General features: G+C 36.0%; 1 protein-coding gene across 5 annotated transcripts in view; it reads left to right on the plus strand.

The window, feature by feature from the left end:
• The window catches only part of asap2a (ArfGAP with SH3 domain, ankyrin repeat and PH domain 2a), a 197,144-nt gene that overhangs the window by 103,660 nt on the left and 74,761 nt on the right, over positions 1-18,723 (plus strand). For all 5 annotated transcript variants that reach the window (XM_039748872.1, XM_039748874.1, XM_039748876.1 and 2 more), the window contains exons 3-4: positions 4,240-4,385; positions 8,940-9,014. In XM_039748872.1, coding sequence (XP_039604806.1) covers positions 4,240-4,385; positions 8,940-9,014 — 221 coding nt within the window. The remainder of the gene's footprint in view (positions 1-4,239; positions 4,386-8,939; positions 9,015-18,723) is intronic.

Below are 18,723 nucleotides of genomic sequence, written 5' to 3' on the forward strand. Positions count from 1 at the left end.
TTTAGTCGTGCCATGCTGGTGAAGGAATTCCTTTGCCAAAACATTCTTTTTCCTATAGATAGCTATTATGTGTAGTCAATATCGAGCATGTTGTTTATAACACTGACTTACTGAGTTTTTCTTTTTTGACTTAGACATTTTTTCTTCTTTTTTGATTACTACATTTATGGTATACTGTTTAAAAATTTGGTATGAAACAGCCTTAAATTTGATAGAAAGACATATGATAACAAAATATGATTGCAAGTGAATTTGGTGATAGCCATTGTATTCTTTGAAACTTTTCCTTTTCCCTCTTGTTTTTAAGTTATATTTGTTTTTTTTAATCTGCTTGTTGTAAGTTTGTAGTTACAGAGCCATTCATTTTGCTTTTGGGTTTGGTTGGCAAGAGTTTTTAAGGTTATTCTTATTTTTTAAGGAACTGCCTGTGTTCTTCACACCCACTTTTTTGTCATCTCACAGCAGAAAAAACAGAAACTTTTCATTCAATTGGTTGTATGCAATTTCTGAAATGATGATTTATAGATCTGGCATTTGTATGCACCATCAATAATCCGATTATTAAAAACTCTGTGCACTGTACATGTTTATACTGTATATGCTGTATGGCAGTTTATGTTACTGTTCTCCTTATTTAGAAAATGAAAACAAAAGCATAAGGTAATACATTTTAAGTGAATTGGCATGCATTTTAAAAATGTGACTATAATATAATGAGCTTTCATGATGTAATGTAGTGATAATCACCTTGGAGGCTACTTCCAAAATTTCTTCAAAATAGTTAAGAGGATCTGAGCTATAAAAGTAAATCTCATCTGCCTCTTAACTGGCATCATTTTTATTAGCATTCCTTCACCTTCTGGATAGTGAGCCCATATGGCAGCTGCATTCTTTTTCTTCTTTGGGCAGAGCCCAGTATGAAATATGTGGGTAACCTGTTCACCAAGAGCTTATTGGAAAATGCCAGACTCTTTCTACTGTAAGAAAAATAAGTACATCTCTTGGCTGGCCTGGACATAACTTGGAATTCCCTGTCATTGGAGATTAGGTGGCATGGTAGGTTCAGCTCAAGGGTCATGTCACCGACAGTTTCAGGAGTTTGTGAATCTGGCTTTTCTGCTTTGCCTTGGAGTTAGTGGGAGCTTTTTAACTTTTCATCGTTTATTACATTATGTAATGTAGGTGACATTTTTTCAATATGCAAAGCCTTCTCCATGTTTCAGCTGACATTTTGTACATTTCACTTTATTCATACTGGTTGTGATGTGTAAAAAGCCATATGATGTAGCTATGAAAAAGGAGACAACAAAAAAACAAATCCAACTCTGTAATGAGGCAGACTCACAGATGGTTTGTTTAAATAGCCTGGGACGTTCAAGCTGTTTTCCCAGGGTAAAAATAGATTCAGACAAAAACAAGAACACCTACTCTGCTTTTATTTCCAGCGAGTCAGCCCACTGCTGCTAAAAACGTACATACAATCACTGGCAAAGTCAAGGATCAGAAGAGCTAATATTACAAATGTCTGCTAATTAAGGTATTATAGCTTTTCAGACTTTATTTGTTTATTAATGCTTACAAGTGTAACTTGTAGTATGAAAATATGTGCTTGCTATTTAAAGTGCAATACAATTGTATTTGCCCCAATTGGATTTGCTGAATCTTTGCATATATTTCTACATAGAGTATTAGCATGATTCTTACAAATCCTGTTCATCCTAACACTAAATTCTGTTTTATAAATAATTCCATCTTATATGCAGTGTGCAAACAATAAAATGCAATCCTCTCCCATTTCCATCATCCTAATAATTTAGAAATAGCTGTGAGAATGTTATGCTCTTGGACCTTTAATGCCGGCATGATGAAGAATCTTGCTGTCCTCAGAGATGTGCTGTTTAGAAGCCTTGTCCTCTAGCAAAAGGACAACAGAGTGATTGAATAAAGACTTCTGTGTCTGGTTGTATAAAAACACAACGTGAACTTTATCCATGTTAGGAATACTAGGACTTTCCCCTTTGTGTAGGAACCTGGTGGCACCCATAGCATGGTCAGGCTCAGCCTGAAGAAACCACACGGAGATGATGTGTACAATACCATTTATGTTACAAATGTGAGAGGGACAAGTCTGGATAAACCAAATGTTGGCTACTGAATTCTGTCTTGTAGGATTTAATGTGTCACTGTACTGGTGGGAAAGGAGCAATATCTTACATTAAAGGTTGAAAAGTAGATACCTAATAGTGCCTTGTCATACTCCAATTTATACTGAATGCCATCTCTTAAACCACTCTTTTTTGTGTAATCTCTCTGTCTCTCCCCTACTTTGGAGGTTTCATCTTTTAGAGGTTTTTAGCAAGTATTGAAATACTCAAACACCTCTTGCTTTGTGTGGGGTAATTGATTGTGCTAGGGGCTTAAGAGAGTTGCTTCAGTGCAACCTCAAGTTGAACAAAAATTTTGGATGGTGTTTGTACCTAATAATTATTAGTAATGATTAACATACTGACATGCATACCACCTGCAGTCCTGTCAAATGACTTGGTGGTATGCATGTCAGGATACCTAAAATTCATTATAAAGCAGGGACTTGTAGGAATGCCCTTTCCAAGCTGATTTCATGTACTCTGTTATTACCAATTTTTTGTTCTACTCAAAGAACAGCTCTGTCGTTAGATTGTCTGTTACGAGGTTTGTGTTTTAGACCCACTAATTAAAGAAATAAATTTGACATTTTGGTGATCACAGGCTGCTTGGTTTACTAGGTCCATGTGTTAGCCGGACTGGCCTTAAAGACAAAAGCAAGTAGAAAAGAAATGTCTAACAGACTCCTCTTTTTAAGTCTAGTTCAATAGTAACCTCCTGAAAAGCTCCCACTATATCTTGAGGGGGGTCTGTGTCATGGGGACTAAATAATAATTGTTCAGGACTTCAGTACTAGAGATATTTGCATAGCGTTGTGGCCTAAATGTAAGTCAATATTAATCATGGCAACACTCTTTGGACACCAGTGGCGAGGGTAAACAGTCAAACTAAATAAGGAGGACCTTCTTTCCATATGATATTATCAGGATGGTCTCTGGATTTATACCAAAAAAACACTGGATGCAGTGGTAGCAAAAAAGAATAGACTCTGGAAGTGTTTTGTAATGTCACAGAAAAAAATGGCCTTGGACAGTTTTTAACCAAGCATATTCTTTGTTCTCATTATGGGTGATAAGATATTAATTTCCATTGTGAGAAGGAGGGTGGACCACTTTAAAGAACTCTTAAATCTGACAAAAGTACCCTCCAAAGAACAAGCAATATCAAAACATCTGCTTGAGTCAGACTAGTTGTCTGTACCTGATGTATTATTCAGTATTTTAGATTTTTGTAGTGCCAAGGCTAAGTGAGATCTGGGCAGACTGCTGGCACTGGTTATTGTTAATGTGTCTAGTTTAATGTGCCTCTTCAGTGTTCGAGATGGGATATTTTTATCTGTTTTTAGAAAAGACAAGTAATAGTGTATGTTACAAGATGCCACACTCTGCAACCTGCCTTGTAAAGCCACTGCCAAAGAATGGTCATACCTCCGGTTAAGCGTTAGCTAAGTACTTTCCATCTTGGCTGAAGAACACTGGATCAACACCTCAACTACAGTGTATTTGAGAGTTTTTTTGGGAGACTGCCACTCTTGCCTTGGCAAAATGTTGGTAGTGAAACCCTTAATCTGCATCCTCTTTCTCACATTTGGACACCTACATTATCCAGTAGGTATGCAGTAGCAAAAAAAAGATGCAGAAAATGTTTTTCCTTTGTTCCACTGTTTGAGTTGGCAATCGGAAAAGATGTCCTGAGAAAAACTTGTCTTTCCCTGACCAAGAGGAATTTAGTTTGTAGTGAGGATGGTCCCATGGAGAATTCCATTAAATGTACACTAAGCATAGCCCATTCGAGGAAGCCTATGGGTTTCTGTTTCTATGTTGGCCTGGGAGCAGCTTACGGCTGGAGAAATTTCCTAAGGTTCAGGAAGTCTGGCCTGATTTGGTTGGCTTGCTGCCACCATGGTCAAAGTGATTACACTTCATAAAGGGGAGATTTTTTTGATTCTGTTCCACATTGTTTAACATTTTGAATCAAAATTAACTTATCACCATGTAGTAATTTAAAACTTATCTTCAGTTTTATAAAGTAAGTCATATTTATTTCTTCTGTGCAGTGTAGCTGATGTTTTTTTGTTTTCTTTGTTCCTAACAGCACATGTGGAAAACGAGGAACAGTACACACAGGCCTTGGAAAAGTTTGGAGAAAACTGTGTCTACCGAGATGACCCCGATTTGGGCTCTGCTTTCCTCAAGTTCTCTGTGTTCACAAAAGAGCTGACAGCCCTTTTCAAAAATCTGGTAAGAATGTGACACTCCCGTAGAGGCTGGATTTAATCGGAGATCACAGCCATCACAGATGAATTCAGCTCCTTGTCAGTTCAACTGTTCTATTGTAGCATTCAATGAAGAAATCCTATTTTTTTTCTTCCTTTCAATGGTACTCTTTTCATTTTGATCATCATCAGAAAATGCTTTAACATTTCATTATCTGAATGGATAATGCCATCTTTAGGCTTGGAATGATGCAGTAAATAAAAAATAAAAAAGGCGAAATTAGCAGATATTTTTAATGTAGCTTTGCCTCCACTTTAATAGATTGTCTCATTTAGTGGACTGTCAACTTAAAGGTTCATTTAATAAATATAATCTAATACCAAAAGATGCTATTTTGCTCTGTTTTGGCTAAAAGTCTCTGCATTTTAAATTTGATAAGATTGATGGTGTAAAGTCCACTGTTTTTAGCTTGAAGGCAAACTGTGTGAAGTGGATATTCAAATAAACCTATTTTACTGAAATGCCTCATAATAGTTAAATATATATTTGAATATGTATTTTTATATTTGAATTTAAAAATGGTATTGTTCCTCACTTGATGATATTTGCTAACTGTAATATTTAAGAAGTGGTCTCCTGCTATACATGCTCAGACACAGATTGGGTGGCCTGTGCCACTCTTCGTTAAGTGCAGGGTAGCTGGACAGTGGACTGTTTAGTTTTAATAAGAAACAGATGTTCTTTAACAATGAACACTTGGGGACTATTCATTTGCAGGCTGTGGAATGATAAGGGCAGAGGCTTTAGAAAAAAAGCAGTAGGACTTGTTTAAGAGTGCAAATTAAATAAATATAGTAAAAGCAAACGCCCTCCCTAAATTAAGTGTCTGAGATTTTTGGAGATGGCCCTCCACCCTTTAGTTAGAATTAGAAGAGAAAGCTGTTGCTAGGCCATAAGAAGTTAATTCAATACCATCTTCCACCTAAGTAGTTTAATCTGGGCATACGTGCACTTGGCAGAACCCACCTTCTATATGTTTAATTTTGATACCTTGCCAGAATGAAGAAAACACCTTTTGTATACATTCAGTGTTCTTTTTAAGTTTTAAGACAGTGTAAAACAAAAACACTTTGAATTCTTGATTAAAATATGACTACCTACCTGGCAGGCAGAAAGGTGCAGTGGGCAATGCACTGGACTAAAACTTGGATATTTTCCAATTCAATACCTGGCATCAGCTAATCATTTAAACTGCCTTTACTTGAGCAGTGAAAAAAACACCTGTCCATAATTGTAATGTATCGTAATATAATGTAAACAATAAGTTGCTTTAGAGAGTCACCAAAATGCATAGTAAATAGGAAAAAATATGGATATGAGGGAATTTATGAATGTTGCCTTTATACGATTTTTTTTCATCGACATAGAGTAACAACTTGTAAATGAAAAGTAGCTTTCTGGCACAATTCACATATAATTCACCATCATATATCATGACAATGTTGTTTAAGCAGATTGGCTAGTGCCAATGGTTTGTGTACATAAATGTAAAAATCAGAGAGAAACGGGGTTACATGACTAAATAAAAGTGACTTTAAAAATGAAGTGACAGTCAGTGCCAGATGTATTGGGAATAGCAGTCCCAATATGTTTTTGACAAATGGGTGTGTTACTGCTCTATTAAAAATGTGCCATTAAAAGAGGTGGCAAACAGGAGCTGACCTGACTTGTAAAGTAACACAGTCAGCCAGTTACAGAACAACAGTGGTCACAGGGATGAGTCAATTGTTTTGAAGTGGGTAAAGAAGATTTGTTTTTTGGTCCAATAGCGATGTACTTCAGTCAATGATGTGCTTCCGGCCATTCCACTTGAAGGTAGAATGATGTATTTTACTAATTATGAGTGAGGCTCTTTATGTGCCTGCACTGCTGTGGGCTTCTATTCTCTTCATGTCCTTCGTTTGCACACCTGAATGGTCCTGAAAGAAGCCTATCAGAATGACTAATTTTTCTTAACATGTCAGAATGGGGTATGGCAGGTAATCTCTCAAACCAACTTCAACTTCTGTAGCTGACAACAACCCAGAGTAACCCAGGGAGACCAGAAATTGTATAAAACAAAGGGTTTATTATAACAAAGATGCAGTAACTTGACCCATAAGGAACACTTTAACAAACAATGACAAAATGAAAAGAAGGGTGAAATAATAAACCCATTACTCTCTGTGCCTGACTAAACAATAAGTCTCCTGATTCTTTCGGAGGGTAATTGGCCCACTTTCTTACCTTTATTTTTCTTCTTGTACCTTCCACACTCACCATCTGTTTTTTGACCTTCTTCCCAAAAGGAGAGTTTTTACTTCCAGTGATTTTCCCAAGTCCATACACCTCTTGCTGGAGTGTGAAAGGGCTTTTTGAAAGACCCTTGGGAAGTCCTTCAGGAGAACGCTTCTGGATCACTTCCAGGGTAGAAAGACCCCCCAGGGAACTCCTAAGACCAACTGACTAGAAGTTTGGCTAGCAATCCCATGCTTTTCATAAGGTCTAGCTTCCTACCATATTTTAAAAGTCCAGCCCACCCACAGTTTACCTGTCCATTTCTTTAAAATGACAGGAGGTTGGTCTTTATGCTACTACCTATGTGTCTGGACGTTTCCTAAATATTCCCTCAGTATTACTTTGTGCCTAGGGAGCAATTAAGTTCTAGACAGTCAGAAAGTCGAAGCACAGCACCACCTGTTGGTGCTTATCTAAAACCACCAGCCTGAATTTTTTCCTATATCACCTCATTTATATTGTGTTTCCAGTCCCTACCAGTTCCTCTTTTATGCCTTTTAGTAGTAATAAACACTTTCACTTACATTTGCAGTGGATCTGCCAGTGCCAGCACCTGACATTGGTGGAATAGAAAAGCTTTGGGGAATCTTGGTTCCTGCTTATTCATAATGACATGAGGAGTAAGATATGGCAAAAACCCATTGAGTAAGTGGATCTGTGGAATGGCTATGTGCCCAGGTGACCATTTTAAAACAGGTTTCAGAACAGATTTTTTCATTTAAAAAAAAGCCATTCAAGAGCATTGGAATAAAAAACCGAAAAAAAAAAAACAAATTAAGACCAGTGGGGAGGCATTTATATATATAAAAGATAACGTAGAGAATATTTTTTGGGACTCAAGTGAGAACACTTAGCAAAGTGTACAGTAACTGTAGCAAAACATTATCAATGTTTTAGATTGGAAATTTAAGATTAGATATGGGCCGTTGATTACAGTCAGCGAGATAGAAGAAACAAAATGAAGTTGCCCTTTAATGTAACAGTTGGCTCCAATGCATGCGTGTTTATTTCAAATGAGAGTTGCAAAGCAGCTATAAAAACAAACAGAACAAAAAACACCTATTTGCTTAACTAAAGAATAGTTGCTTTTGCTACCATTAAAAATAAAGAAGTTCAGGAATTGCTAGGTATATTTAACTTTCATCTTAATTCTTCCTGTTCTGTATGACTTGTGAGTATTTCTTTACAAAAGTAGATAACTTACCTCATCAATCTGAAAACGAAAAATTACTATTTTTTTCATTTACAATTGATTACTTGCATGTATTAGCATGAAGTGAACACTTATAATAAGGAACAAGAAACTCTGCTTTGGAGTCCCCTTCCACCGCCATACTATACCTCTAACTCAAGACACTGTTCTACAAGAAGTTATACAGAATAACACAGCTGGGCATAATTGAAGACTGAAATTGCAATTTAGCCTTAACTTGTAATAACGTTTCTTAACATTTAACCTCTCTGCTGATTTCAAAAATTAACTTTGGCTATAATACAAAGCATTCAGATGTCTGTTTTGCTAAAACAGAAATGGATGGATGGATGGATGAGGTTGAAATTGGAATGTTGTTTATTTCAATCCCAAAGCTGAAACTGGTATTTGATTATCCACTAATATGGATGATAGATCTTTCCATTCATCCATCTTCCTAAGTGATTTCTCCATTGAAGGATTGTGGGAGACTGAAACCTGTTTGGGCAGCATTAGCCATAAGGAGCTCTTAACCCTAGATGAGATGCCAGTCAGAATATGCTCCTGCCATGTGGAACTGAACTGGATTATAAGGATCTGATGATTAATGGAAGATTTATTTTGACAATGTGAGAATAATATAGATTGTAAATTATAATAAGCAACAACATTTTGTCTCCAAATGAATTTGATGTCTTTAAGTTACTAGAAATTATTTTATTATTGCAGATAATAAACTGGAAACTTTTTCATTTAGGCCAAGTTAGAAACCATACCTACAATATAAAATTATAAAGGGTGAACTAAAACTGAGAGTTGAAGACTTTTGAAGTCAATGATAAGGAAAATGCCTGCCATAGCAAAAACTGAACACCAACAAAATTACCACGAGCTATGTGCATTCCTTAAGCACTTCAAATTGTTTTTGAATGATACTTAGTGAGCAAAACCACCTTGTGCACTAAGGAAACACAGTATAAAATGGAGGTTTCAACTGATTTTTTGAAGGCTGCAAGATGTGTGGTTACATATTTTATTTTTTTTTTCAGTTTCAAAACATGAACAATATCATTACATTTCCACTGGATAGTCTTCTGAAAGGTGATCTAAAAGGCGTTAAAGGGGTAAGAAAGTTTTCTTTATGCATAATTTGAGTTTTCTGTTTTCTTTTTTACACTTCAACATTTTTACAGTTTAGTCTACAATGAATAAACTCTGCTTTCTTTTCACAGTGCAAGTGTAAAATCGCTACTAGCTCCCAAGCGCCTTTGCCTACATCAGCACTTGAGGGAATTAACTTTTTTGAATTTCAGATTTGATTTTAATATGTTCATTATGTAGATGATGAGGGTATGTGATGCTAAGCATTTTTTAAAACCAAATGAAGTTTACTCTATTGGAATGTATGGTTCCTGTCTGTGTGTGTGTTTTTAAAAGACATAAGAAAAGTTTCTTTGGCTATGAAGTTAGGAAGTATAATTACTTCCTTTTTGTGATGCTTGATTATAAAAGAAAAAATCTTTCTTGCTCGCTGAAGATGACAGTTTTAATTAATGTGTGAAATATTTGAATCAATTCATCTCCTGTATTTTAGTGTGCAGTCCTCTGCTTCTTGTCATTGAGGAGGACTGTAATGCCATCAAAATTCTACAAATTAATTAGACCATTAACAAAAAAATCTTTGTTCCAATTTTTGTCATCACAAGAAGCCAGAACTTATCTCTGTAGCATTGGGTAAAAGGCAGGTACAGAGAATCAACTCTGAATGGGACATTAGTCCATCAAAGTGCACAGTTGAACACACACACTTTTGGGCTAATGGAATTAATTGAAGTACCTGAAGAAAAGCCCACAAACACAAGAAAGGATGTGTCTGTTCCACATAGAGATGTGAGTCAGTAGCACCAACCTCAGTACCAGTGTTCTGCCCTTTCTATAGATCCTTCCAAATTCATTGTTGTTAATCTTGGTTTTCAAATACAGTAAATGTATATTTTTCCTCTTCATCTGTATTTTGCACTGGTGCCTTACAGACATGTGTTTTATAAAGAAACAGTAATTCTTAATAAGATTTACTGTTTGAAATGCTTCGCTTTCTTGAACTTTTTTTAAAGAATATTTCTTAAGCAAGATACAGATTATTACCAAACAGCAATTTTCAGTTCTTAATAAATATTCTTATTGCAGTTTTTCTGAGATTTTTGCTTTGCTTGGGCCACTCCAGTGTGGTGTTCACTTTAAGTTTTGAATCATTGACCTACTGGAGTATAAATCTTTTTCCAATTCATTGATGTCTTTCTGACTGCATTGGTTTTCTGAAGATGGTTTATTTTTCTGAGTGTATTTTCCTGTAGATCTCCACTTGTCGTAATCTCTATGATGCTGCTGCCTCCATTCTTCATATATGATATGGTCTTAAGAGAATTACGTATTTAGAGCTTAGATGGGAAAGGTCAGATTTGGTCTCATCAGACTACAAAGTCATTTTCAACTTAATTCCTGCTATTCATGCTTGTAAAATTTAGATTTTCCCCCAGAAAAAAAATCATTTTTCCGCTTCCTTAAGAGCACAGGTTGTGTGAAGCCCCTTCTTATTAAAGGTTACATGCTTAGAGAAAGAATCATTTTGAGCCCAGTTCTACTGATAATTATATCTTTGCCATGATTGCTAGATTTATTTCAGATTTCATTTTCCTGTGCTTATGTTGGTTTTAGCATTTATAGGAATTTTTTCACCTTGTCATTCTGAATTAAATGCTTGAGGATTCTATATTATTCATCCATTCATTCATTTTCTAACCTGCTTAGAGGTTTCCTGTATCTGGTCCCAGTCCCAACAACAGTTGGAACATACCCTGGATATAAAGAGAGTTTATTGCAGGGCACACTAACCCACACAGAGCCAATTAAGATTTGCCAATTCAAGTTGGTGGTAACACAAGGATAACATAACATGCAGACTTTACAGAAAAAGTGACTGGACCAATTTTACAATTGTGTGGTAGCAGTTAACCTCTTTTAAACTATGCCACACTTTGGATGTATTAAAGTTATTTCAGAATCTACAGTATGTAGCAGAACACAGCTTACTTAATCCATGGAGATTTGCAGTGGCTACACTTTTCTAACCGAGTCACTGAGTCTTCCACTCAGTTTCCGATTCCTATTTCTACAGATTAAGTTTTTTTGCTTAATTAGCCATTCTGTTTATTTGTGTGAGGAGACCAAGTTAAATGTAAATTTAAACTGCAGTTTGTTTTTGTGTGCTTTGCCAGAAAATTGAGCAAACAGGACTTGTTGTTAAACATGGCAAGCAGACAGAAATAAATGTCTGTGAACAAAACATTCTGTTTTCCATTTATTTACAGTTTTTTTTTAAAACAAACAATCAATTCTGCCAAATGGAAAAAGAGCAAATCAATGTAGTCTTCTTGGAGAAGCAGTACATTCCTTTTCATTCATACCTTTGTGTTTGTTGCAGATTGGTGGCTTTTAAATGCCTTTCTGGAAAGAAAAAAAATGGACAGAATAAGAGCTGAAATGCTTTTCCGCTATAAACTCTCAATTGTAAAGTGCATATTTGATAAATTAACCACTATAAATTATTCAGTATTCACAGACAGACAAGACATTCTGTTGCAAAACAAACAAAAATATGGTTTGATTGAAAGATGTGGACCTGTACACCTCTGAGACAGGAGACTTGTATTAGTCTAGTGGTCACAATTTTGCCTGGCTCTCATGTCAATTAGCTGATATTTCATTATTGCAACTTGAAAATCCTGTATTTGTCCAAAAGGCAGTAATTGTTTTTTTCCCTTTTGTTGGAAATTTAATAAAATAAAAAAATAAAGCTACTTCCCACCAACAAGGCAAAAGAAAATGATTTATGGTTAAATGAATATCCTTGTTTACATTATATACTTGTGACCAGCCATAATTTAGATGTCAAAAAACATCTGCTGTTTTTCTCTTGGCTGCTTTTCTATCTGTTCAAGGAGGCCACATTTACACTAATGTTCTTTTTAATTACCGCTTACAACAGCCCAGTTACTAAAGATACGTCTTCATTCTTCCATTTATTGGAGTAAGCAGGGAGAGCCATTGAAAAAAGAGGCAGAAAGAGTCAGGCATCATCTTATTTTAATGGCAGGTGTAAGTAACTGTGTAGTATAAACTGGTTCAATGCAATAGCCCATTCTGGAAGGCCATGTATTCACTGCTTTTTTGGCCTTTTTTCAGCAATACTTTTTAAATAAATCGGATTTATTAGGCAATAATTAGTAAACATTTGGATTTTTGTCATTATTCTGTAAAACTGTTAGTCTGTTAGTCTGAACTGTTTTTCCACAAAGCAATGAGAGCAAAACATCAAAATGTACTAGTGTATTCACCAAAAAGCCCCCAAAACTATTAAAAAAATCTCATAATGTGGACTCTGACTTAGTGTGATCTCTCTTATATCAGAAAAGAACACACTCCAACAGTAATGTGGAAATTTAAAATGTTCAGTAGAAAAAAAAATACAATTTACAGTTACTACTTATATGATCTAAATATGTACAGTATTAAGAGGGTCATTGAAGAGGATATGTAGTATTGCCTAGAAAGTGAAAAACAGTCCTATGCATCAAAATAAAGGCCTGTGTTTTTGTATGTCTGTGTTTTTCTCAGTGCTCTTCTGCCTTGTGCCCATTACTGTCGGAACTGGCTGTAGTAATAGTATGTATGTCTTTGTGAGTTATTCGTGTAGATGATGCAAGTTGCAGAGAAAGCCCACAATTTATGGGTTAGCCAGTCCCTCAGAGTGAGCTTCAGTGGAGAGACCAATAACATACAAACTACAGCTTGCATGCTTTTTCCATCTGCTTAGGCTTTTCCCACAGGTACTCTGAATTTCCTCATATTTCTTACCAATGTTTGTGTTAATTTAATTGTTGAGTTTAAATTGCCCTGATGTAAATGACTGTGCCCTGGGAATGATTGACACTTGTCCAAGATGGTCTTCTTCTTGGACCCATTGCTGTCAGAATCTGCATAGCCCTCCACAATCATAAAACTGAATTAATACAGATTGAATTAATGGACAGACAATTTTCAGTATTTGGAAATACTAAACAGCAATATGTTTAACTATCATGCAATGTATTCATTCATCCTTTCTGTTTTATAATAGATATAATCCAACTAATTAATTACCAAAAGTTTCAGCATTAAAGATATATACTACTCTTAGAGTACCTTTTTTAACTAAAGGAATCATTACACTTCAAATGACAACCAGCTATAGATATTGAACTGTTCATTTTGGTTTACCATCACAGTGGCGTAAGATATTTATCTTTTAAAATTATGAATCAATCAATAAAAGTTTGTCTATCATCTATGTTAATTAGCTCACGTAAGTAAAAGATTTCAGTGTACTCTGTACATATGACAATAATGACCCTATAACCCCTGGATAATAACAACCTTCATCCATCCATTTACCAACCCGCTGAATCCAAACACAGGGTCACGGGGTCTGCTGGAGCCAATCCCAGCCAACACAGGGCACAAGGCAGGACCCAATCCCGGGCAGGGTGCCAACCCACTGCAGGACACACACACAAACACACACCAGGGCCAATTTAGAATCGCAGACACAGGGAGAACATGCAAACTCCACGCAGGGAGGACCCGGGAAGCGAACCCGGGTCTCCTAACTGTGAGGCAGTAGCACTACCACTGCGCCACCACGCCCATAATAACAACTTTCTAGATTAAATTCAGTCTGCTACTAGCTAGGGCTAGATAGGCTACAAAATGCTGAATAAACTTGATAGGTTAGCAGTTAAAACTTTATTTTCTTTCCAGAGTCACATCTTAACTGGAGCATGCTGCTTTGTGTTTTGTCCATCTGCATTTTTTAGCACACCCTCTACTTTCTAGCTTGTGGTGATGATCTTTAGTTCACTGTCACTAGAGCCATGCTTCAGCTATAATATTTCTGTTATTTATGCTGGCCTACAACACTGATTTAGCACTCTTGTTACTGACTCATCATGCTTACTGTATGTCTTGTCTTTGAACTTTGCTATATTTCCTAGTGTTTTTACAACAAATATTCCTGTCATCCCATTTTGTAATAGTTCTTGCCTGATTCTGTCTGTTGCATTTGTTTCCTGCATATGACGAAGCTGTCATTTTTTATGGTATTTCCTGTTTTTACCCCAGTTAGTTACTGATCATTAGCCAGTAACATCATCTGTGATTACATCTTCATACTCTACAAGTAAAATTTTCCACATATTCTCTAGCACACCGATGAGGAGTATGTGTTGAGTGACCAAGAGGGGTGAAGAGGCAGACACCTGACACAAAGCGTTTCTGGCTGAAGTTTTTCTGTTAGAATCTTAGTATCTTTAGAGATAGTTCCTGTTATAGAATAAACCTTTAAGAAGGTGTCATAGCTCATCATTTCCTGCAATTGTTTATCACTCCTGCTGGGTTTCCACAAGCAGCATCTTTTAGCTTATAATCATCACAGCTGATTGAATTTCAGCATTGCCACATTTCAGATGTTGAATTAAAACACTGATGAAATTGATATCTTTTTTGTTCAAGTATATTTGAAAGATCAATCATTAACACTGTTGTTATATTCTTGTCATTTATCTTGTAGTATAGTTACCAATGATGAATATGCCAAATGAACAGTCAGATTTAGGACTTTTTTAAGATAAAGGGAAACTGACTAAAGACATTCTTGTTTTAATGGTTTATTTTTCTGAGTGTATTTTCCTGTAGATCTCCACTTGTCGTAATCTCTATGATGCTGCTGCCTCCATTCTTCATATATGATATGGTCTTAAGAGAATTACGTATTTAGAGCTTAGATGGGAAAGGTCAGATTTGGTCTCATCAGACTACAAAGTCATTTTCAACTTAATTCCTGCTATTCATGCTTGTAAAATTTAGATTTTCCCCCAGAAAAAAAATCATTTTTCCGCTTCCTTAAGAGCACAGGTTGTGTGAAGCCCCTTCTTATTAAAGGTTACATGCTTAGAGAAAGAATCATTTTGAGCCCAGTTCTACTGATAATTATATCTTTGCCATGATTGCTAGATTTATTTCAGATTTCATTTTCCTGTGCTTATGTTGGTTTTAGCATTTATAGGAATTTTTTCACCTTGTCATTCTGAATTAAATGCTTGAGGATTCTATATTATTCATCCATTCATTCATTTTCTAACCTGCTTAGAGGTTTCCTGTATCTGGTCCCAGTCCCAACAACAGTTGGAACATACCCTGGATATAAAGAGAGTTTATTGCAGGGCACACTAACCCACACAGAGCCAATTAAGATTTGCCAATTCAAGTTGGTGGTAACACAAGGATAACATAACATGCAGACTTTACAGAAAAAGTGACTGGACCAATTTTACAATTGTGTGGTAGCAGTTAACCTCTTTTAAACTATGCCACACTTTGGATGTATTAAAGTTATTTCAGAATCTACAGTATGTAGCAGAACACAGCTTACTTAATCCATGGAGATTTGCAGTGGCTACACTTTTTCTAACCGAGTCACTGAGTCTTCCACTCAGTTTCCGATTCCTATTTCTACAGATTAAGTTTTTTTGCTTAATTAGCCATTCTGTTTATTTGTGTGAGGAGACCAAGTTAAATGTAAATTTAAACTGCAGTTTGTTTTTGTGTGCTTTGCCAGAAAATTGAGCAAACAGGACTTGTTGTTAAACATGGCAAGCAGACAGAAATAAATGTCTGTGAACAAAACATTCTGTTTTCCATTTATTTACAGTTTTTTTTTAAAACAAACAATCAATTCTGCCAAATGGAAAAAGAGCAAATCAATGTAGTCTTCTTCGGAGAAGCAGTACATTCCTTTTCATTCATACCTTTGTGTTTGTTGCAGATTGGTGGCTTTTAAATGCCTTTCTGGAAAGAAAAAAAATGGACAGAATAAGAGCTGAAATGCTTTTCCGCTATAAACTCTCAATTGTAAAGTGCATATTTGATAAATTAACCACTATAAATTATTCAGTATTCACAGACAGACAAGACATTCTGTTGCAAAACAAACAAAAAATATGGTTTGATTGAAAGATGTGGACCTGTACACCTCTGAGACAGGAGACTTGTATTAGTCTAGTGGTCACAATTTTGCCTGGCTCTCATGTCAATTAGCTGATATTTCATTATTGCAACTTGAAAATCCTGTATTTGTCCAAAAGGCAGTAATTGTTTTTTTCCCTTTTGTTGGAAATTTAATAAAATAAAAAAATAAAGCTACTTCCCACCAACAAGGCAAAAGAAAATGATTTATGGTTAAATGAATATCCTTGTTTACATTATATACTTGTGACCAGCCATAATTTAGATGTCAAAAAACATCTGCTGTTTTTCTCTTGGCTGCTTTTCTATCTGTTCAAGGAGGCCACATTTACACTAATGTTCTTTTTAATTACCGCTTACAACAGCCCAGTTACTAAAGATACGTCTTCATTCTTCCATTTATTGGAGTAAGCAGGGAGAGCCATTGAAAAAAGAGGCAGAAAGAGTCAGGCATCATCTTATTTTAATGGCAGGTGTAAGTAACTGTGTAGTATAAACTGGTTCAATGCAATAGCCCATTCTGGAAGGCCATGTATTCACTGCTTTTTTGGCCTTTTTTCAGCAATACTTTTTAAATAAATCGGATTTATTAGGCAATAATTAGTAAACATTTGGATTTTTGTCATTATTCTGTAAAACTGTTAGTCTGTTAGTCTGAACTGTTTTTCCACAAAGCAATGAGAGCAAAACATCAAAATGTACTAGTGTATTCACCAAAAAGCCCCCAAAACTATTAAAAAAATCTCATAATGTGGACTCTGACTTAGTGTGATCTCTCTTATATCAGAAAAGAACACACTCCAACAGTAATGTGGAAATTTAAAATGTTCAGTAGAAAAAAAAATACAATTTACAGTTACTACTTATATGATCTAAATATGTACAGTATTAAGAGGGTCATTGAAGAGGATATGTAGTATTGCCTAGAAAGTGAAAAACAGTCCTATGCATCAAAATAAAGGCCTGTGTTTTTGTATGTCTGTGTTTTTCTCAGTGCTCTTCTGCCTTGTGCCCATTACTGTCGGAACTGGCTGTAGTAATAGTATGTATGTCTTTGTGAGTTATTCGTAGATGATGCAAGTTGCAGAGAAAGCCCACAATTTATGGGTTAGCCAGTCCCTCAGAGTGAGCTTCAGTGGAGAGACCAATAACATACAAACTACAGCTTGCACGCTTTTTCCATCTGCTTAGGCTTTTCCCACAGGTACTCTGAATTTCCTCATATTTCTTACCAATGTTTGTGTTAATTTAATTGTTGAGTTTAAATTGCCCTGATGTAAATGACTGTGCCCTGGGAATGATTGCCACTTGTCCAAGATGGTTCTCTTCTTGGACCCATTGCTGTCAGAATCTGCATAGCCCTCCACAATCATAAAACTGAATTAATACAGATTGAATTAATGGACAGACAATTTTCAGTATTTGGAAATACTAAACAGCAATATGTTTAACTATCATGCAATGTATTCATTCATCCTTTCTGTTTTATAATAGATATAATCCAACTAATTAATTACCAAAAGTTTCAGCATTAAAGATATATACTACTCTTAGAGTACCTTTTTTAACTAAAGGAATCATTACACTTCAAATGACAACCAGCTATAGATATTGAACTGTTCATTTTGGTTTACCATCACAGTGGCGTAAGATATTTATCTTTTAAAATTATGAATCAATCAATAAAAGTTTGTCTATCATCTATGTTAATTAGCTCACGTAAGTAAAAGATTTCAGTGTACTCTGTACATATGACAATAATGACCCTATAACCCCTGGATAATAACAACCTTCATCCATCCATTTACCAACCCGCTGAATCCAAACACAGGGTCACGGGGGTCTGCTGGAGCCAATCCCAGCCAACACAGGGCACAAGGCAGGACCCAATCCCGGGCAGGGTGCCAACCCACTGCAGGACACACACACAAACACACACCAGGGCCAATTTAGAATCGCAGACACAGGGAGAACATGCAAACTCCACGCAGGGAGGACCCGGGAAGCGAACCCGGGTCTCCTAACTGTGAGGCAGTAGCACTACCACTGCGCCACCATGCCGCCCATAATAACAACTTTCTAGATTAAATTCAGTCTGCTACTAGCTAGGGCTAGATAGGCTACAAAATGCTGAATAAACTTGATAGGTTAGCAGTTAAAACTTTATTTTCTTTCCAGAGTCACATCTTAACTGGAGCATGCTGCTTTGTGTTTTGTCCATCTGCATTTTTTAGCACACCCTCTACTTTCTAGCTTGTGGTGATGATCTTTAGTTCACTGTCACTAGAGCCATGCTTCAGCTATAATATTTCTGTTATTTATGCTGGCCTACAACACTGATTTAGCACTCTTGTTACTGACTCATCATGCTTACTGTATGTCTTGTCTTTGAACTTTGCTATATTTCCTAGTGTTTTTACAACAAATATTCCTGTCATCCCATTTTGTAATAGTTCTTGCCTGATTCTGTCTGTTGCATTTGTTTCCTGCATATGACGAAGCTGTCATTTTTTATGGTATTTCCTGTTTTTACCCCAGTTAGTTACTGATCATTAGCCAGTAACATCATCTGTGATTACATCTTCATACTCTACAAGTAAAATTTTCCACATATTCTCTAGCACACCGATGAGGAGTATGTGTTGAGTGACCAAGAGGGGTGAAGAGGCAGACACCTGACACAAAGCGTTTCTGGCTGAAGTTTTTCTGTTAGAA

The sequence above is a fragment of the Polypterus senegalus genome, chromosome 3, assembly GCF_016835505.1.
Source record: "Polypterus senegalus isolate Bchr_013 chromosome 3, ASM1683550v1, whole genome shotgun sequence".
Classification (NCBI taxonomy): Eukaryota; Metazoa; Chordata; class Cladistia; order Polypteriformes; family Polypteridae; genus Polypterus; species Polypterus senegalus.